At 42.3% G+C, this 5,369-nt stretch overlaps 1 protein-coding gene across 1 annotated transcript in view; it reads left to right on the forward strand.

Annotated features, from left to right (window-relative positions):
- The window catches only part of VIT (vitrin), a 43,412-nt gene extending 39,305 nt beyond the window's left edge, over positions 1-4,107 (forward strand). Inside the window, exons 17-18 of the mRNA XM_026081258.1 lie at positions 2,799-3,312; positions 3,929-4,107. Coding sequence (XP_025937043.1) covers positions 2,799-3,312; positions 3,929-4,107 — 693 coding nt within the window. The remainder of the gene's footprint in view (positions 1-2,798; positions 3,313-3,928) is intronic.
- The last annotated feature ends 1,262 nt before the right edge of the window (positions 4,108-5,369 follow it).

Consider the following 5,369-nt stretch of genomic DNA (forward strand, 5'->3'; position numbering starts at 1 on the left):
GACCCTGTCCTTCATGCAGTAAATAACTGAGTGAACCTTGCCAATCGAACCTCATTAAATCGTTCTTATTTACGATTGAACTTTGTTAAGTCGCTGTCTTACTCCAGTAAACGTAGTGCTGCTTCCCTCTTACGAGTGAAGTGCATCACTCCTTTCGTGATAGCCACAGTCCTTCTCACAGGAGATTCCCCTCTTCTTCTTGATGCTTATGTCTATTTCTTGTCCTGCTTACACTGTCCCGAGGCTTCACACATGAAGGCACACATAGCAGGCAGCAGTGCTAAAGTCATAAAGGGAATCTGAGTCTGCAACACACTAAAAGGTACCGCAGGGCACCAAAGGTCTCACCATGGAGTTCTGGTTTGATGCATATTATGAAGCAAATGGCTTTTTGCTGATCAGTCACTAAACATTGGCACAAATCTGCAGTCGTTCTGCAACAAGAGGTTTTCTGAATATGCAGTAGAGTGACAAAGCACAGCTGCACTCAAGTTTATCTGTGAACCTCCTACAGCGCCTCTCAGCAAAGGCTGAGAAGCCCTTCCAGTGTAATGTTTGTGTTGCAGTTACAAACAGGCGCCGTTTCCACATTCAGGTGGATGCACAGGATAACAAAAGCAGATCATTTAAATCTATTTCACCTTTCAGAGGTGTTAGAGTACTAGCAACAACAAAAAATTCTTAAAGGCCTTCAACAAATTAACACCTATGGTGAGAATTGCTGACTAGAAACCTACTGGAGTAAAAAACACCAGTAGATTAGTACCAAGATATCAAGAATCTGTAAATCCACGCAAACCGTGCTCTGAGACTGTCAGTCAGAAAACAAAACTTCCTAAAACTAAGTTAAAGCAAGATATGGACATCTTTGCCGAGCTGAAATGATACTGTGCTAGCTTTTGGAGCAGCGTGGGGTTTGTGGGKTTTTTTTCAGGCTTACCATACATAACTAAAATCTGTCACAATATCCTGCATCAAAGAAAAGTCCAAATATACTTTTTATATATATACTTTTTTTAAAGTTCTAGATGAAAGTGACTTCATTTTAAAATGTGGGCTTTTCTTTGTTGCTATTAAGCTCAATGATTAGAAAAGACCGGATCTTTGGTTATTATGATTCACCACACTTTAAACATAAGGATAAATCACTAGGTGTAATCCAGTGGTCACACTAAGCTTTTTAATCAACTTTTATTTAAAGTGTAGCATATGTTGGCAGATGTAAGTATTTTGGCAGTGGTTTTTAATGTTGCTAAATGGTATCTTGACAGCAATTCCAGTAGGAGACCCAGAGACCAGATATATTCATGCCCGAGTTGCAGGAAACACCCATACGTACAAGTGTTGGGCCACTGTGAATACTAGGATATCCCAATTGTTTAGCTACACTGGATAACTAACATTTTGTATCAGTGGCTGATCTGATGTATTTTTGTCTCTGTTATTTCCTTCTGCTGTCATGAACCTTACGGTAACTCTTCAAAAAAGAGTAAAAAGCTACAGTGCGCAGCAAAGAGGAGAATGCAAGCCTTGAACTATATGCACTGAGCGCTAATGGTAGCTGCCTACTTTAATAGTGCTTCAGGGCAAATTGGCACAAAGTTATGGAGGGATGTATCGAGTGCCAGACCAGCCTGAGTAGAGGAAGAAGGGCGGAAGATATCCGATATTTTTAGAAAACAGATTCCTGTCTGAGCCATGTTGTTCCGCCATGAAATCCATTTTCAAYGAGCTTCAGGGCTGTTCCAGAGAGCTTTGCTCTGTCTGGTCAGTATTTACTTGGTTGTAGTACTTTTTAAAAGGGCAAAGCTATGGTGAGTCTCGGTGAGCCTGCCAGAGACAGAGCAAACCTGGGAGTATAGTATAAACCCAAAATAGGAAAGCAAAGAGTGTTTGGTGACTTCATACAGCTGCAACATAACATTAAAAAGCAGCAAGACAGAAGAAAACTAGTGAGAGCAGGATATGCTGAGAAGCCCAAACTGATGGGAACCAAGTCGAGGCACAGGGAAGAAGACAGTACCTAGTTCTTTCATCTCACATGCATACACAAGAAGTTGATAGGGAAAGCCTGGCTTAACAAAATATTCTCAGTCAGAGAACTGGGACATTAGCACTTTAAAGGTACTAAAGCCAAGGACAATTTTCTCTAGCCTGTCCCAACCAGCTTGACTTCTCCTACTCACTTTTCTGTGCCACCCCTAATTCCCTACAAGTATTCAGTTATAAAAATAAAAATTAATAAAATTTTATTACTCAGCAGAGCCAGCACAGCTGGGAGTCTTTATGGGCYTTCTGCATTTTCACCAAAATTCCTTGTTTGGTTGGGGGGTTTTTTCTGCCGAGGAGCATATGAGCCAGGAAGAACCCCACTTCAGTCCCAGGTTTCGGTTCAAGGTAGCAGGGTTTGCTGCTCCCGTATCTAGAGGCTCACATAACGCCCACTGGAGCCAAATTAACACTAGCTCTGTGATTTGGATACTTTCCCCAGGAACTATATAATTTATCTATAAAAGACTGACAGGTAGCAAACTTCCCTACTACATTTCTTTCACTAGCATAACATCATCAGCTAGATCCAACAGTTTGTAAATAAAGCAGCAGGAAAGACCTCTTTACACAAGTATCTGTGATGTTACATTGACGTCATTTCTCAGGAAAGCAGATGGTAACTGGAGGAGAGGCCACTTCAGACTCCAGCATCCTCCTTTCCGGGACCCAAACTTAGTTTAACTAAAATCCTAACTGAAACAGGTGCACTGCATCTCCATTGCATTTCTACTTGTGTCGTTTTGCAGGCCGTATGCAGAACGAATGGTTTCTATTCCATCAACGTGCCCAGTTGGTTCAGCCTCCACAAGGCAGTCCAGCCCTTGGTGAAGCGGGTCTGCGACACCAATCGGCTGGTTTGCAGCAAGACGTGCCTCAACTCAGCTGACATTGGCTTTGTAATCGATGGCTCCAGTAGCGTTGGCACCGACAACTTCCGCACAGTCCTCCAGTTTGTAGCCAACATCAGCAAGGAGTTTGAGATTTCGGACACTGACACACGCATCGGAGCTGTTCAGTACACATACGAGCAACGGCTGGAGTTTGGCTTTGACAAATACAGCTCTAAGCAAGACATACTGAGTGCTATTAAAAGGATCAGTTACTGGAGTGGAGGCACCAGCACGGGAGCAGCTATCAGCTATGCCTCAGAGCAGCTGTTCAACAAATCCAAACCCAACAAAAGAAAGATCATGATTGTCATCACAGACGGCAGGTCTTACGATGACGTCAGAGTGCCGGCTATGACAGCTCACCAGAACGGTAAGCTGGGGCTCTTCTGTTGTTATCTGCTCTTTCTACCTCAGCATTTATTCAGCTCAGAGGATTAGAGTTTTCTGTGATTTGAAGGCGCTAGATGAAACTTTAGGAAGGAAACATAGCACCTTGCAATGTGGTCTAGTCAAGCTTGAAGCAAGACCAGAATCTGTTTAATAACTTAAAAAAAAAAAAAAAAAATCAATGACAGATTTAGCAATATGTATCTATTCCTAGGAGATCTTGGTGGATTTCTGTTGCCTTAGTAACGCATAAAGCCTCCTTTGGCTCTCCAGTCCAGCTATTCATTCATCTCCCTACACTATTGCAAGACATTTACATTGGAGCAAGAACCTCTTGTTCAGGAGCCTGTTGATCACAGCCACAGTTATAAATTTGCTATTATTTAAACCTTTATATTATTGACAAAAGTCAGCTCCAAAGAACAGATTAGGCTTGTTTGAATTTGAAAATACCATTTTTGTAGGGAGAGAGAGTACTGCAATTCACTGCCCACATTTTTGTGTCCTGGTAACTATGCTTACGGTATGACACTTAAGCAAATCAATTTTAATGTAGTGACTACTTTTAGATGCATTCTAAACTCCGGATTTCTTTTCAGGAGTCATAGCTTACTCCATTGGAATTGCTTGGGCAGCCCATGATGAACTGGAAGCCATTGCAACAGATCCCGATAAGGAGCATTCCTTTTTTGTGGATGAATTTGACAACCTCTACCAATTTGTTAATCAGCTCATCCAAAACATTTGTACTGAATTTAATTCACAGCCACGGAACTGATCGAATCAAGCAAAGCAGGATCCTTGGTCGTCATGCTGAAGACACACAAAATGCTATAGGAGTAATGCCAGCTCTGAGTTCAAGAAATACTGGAACTGTTATTCTCCGGCACTTTCCAGTTAGCAAGGTTGATTGCAGCTCTTTCCCTATGCATGATAATGCTCTGTGTAGGCTGTTGATTTTTGTTTTTCTTGCAGGCTTCAGAAACTCTGATTTGGATGGATAGTGAAAAAGGCAGTAAACTTTATGGAGGAGATGATTGGAGCTGTTTGAAAAGTTTCTTCCAGTAGAGATAAGCTTCTGATTCCCACCTTGCGCACATGCAAGCTCTTTAAAATGAACCACCTCCTTCCTGAACTGGTGTGTGGCCTCAGCCCCGGTCCGCAGGACCTTTCAGGGAGCATCCACACTGCCTACCTACTGTGGCAGAAGCACCTCCGTGTGACACTGCCCATCAGCTGTCCTCCAGGTCAGGACTGAAATTCCAGAGATTTGTTTCTTTTTTTTGACTAAAATTTGAGCACCTTCTTAAAAGCAGCCACTCTCCCCATAGAGCTGTCTTGCTAGCAAGCTAAGGTTCAGCTAATGTAAATTCAAGTGTTGAGATTTATCCAAATCCAGAGATTGCAAAACAGGTGAGAAGAAAGTTTCAAGCTTCTGAGGCACCTGATCAGCTATAGCTGTGGGGCCCTACAAGCATTTATCAAYCCCAATAAAGCCGCAGATCCACAAAGCAGCTAACACACAGGAACTAGAATCTAAAGTTTTCCCTCTCCTTCCTCCCACAGTCCTGCATAAAAATTTGATTTGGGGAAGAAAATCTTTTCCCCTTAGCTCTCTCTTGCTCCACTTTGCCTGGCAGCTCAAGGCCTGTAGTACAGCAGGAGAGTTGCAGAGACAGAAGAGACTCTTGAGAAAAATCGTGGGTTTAAGTTGCTCACAATCCGAAAAGTGCTTGAGAACCACTGCCCTATCATTAAACCATCGCTCAGTTAGATCAGCTTATAGTACTCACTAATACGAAGAGAATTATTCAAGGGCCATTAGAAGGATTTTAAGAGGAAAGAATCTTAATGTTTTGTACTATACGCTGGGAAAAACAAGATTTCTAGCATTTACAGACAGTCTCTTCAGAATTCGGAATTGGCTTCTGCTATATAGATGGATTTCAAAACRCACCTACTACAGCCCTTGATTATTCAAAAGACACCCTTGCTTCTTAAGCAAAGAACGAGCCACATCACTAGTTGGTGGTGCCAGGA

Source organism: Apteryx rowi, unplaced genomic scaffold (genome assembly GCF_003343035.1).
Source record: "Apteryx rowi isolate R43461 unplaced genomic scaffold, aptRow1 scaffold_54, whole genome shotgun sequence".
NCBI lineage: Eukaryota > Metazoa > Chordata > Aves > Apterygiformes > Apterygidae > Apteryx > Apteryx rowi.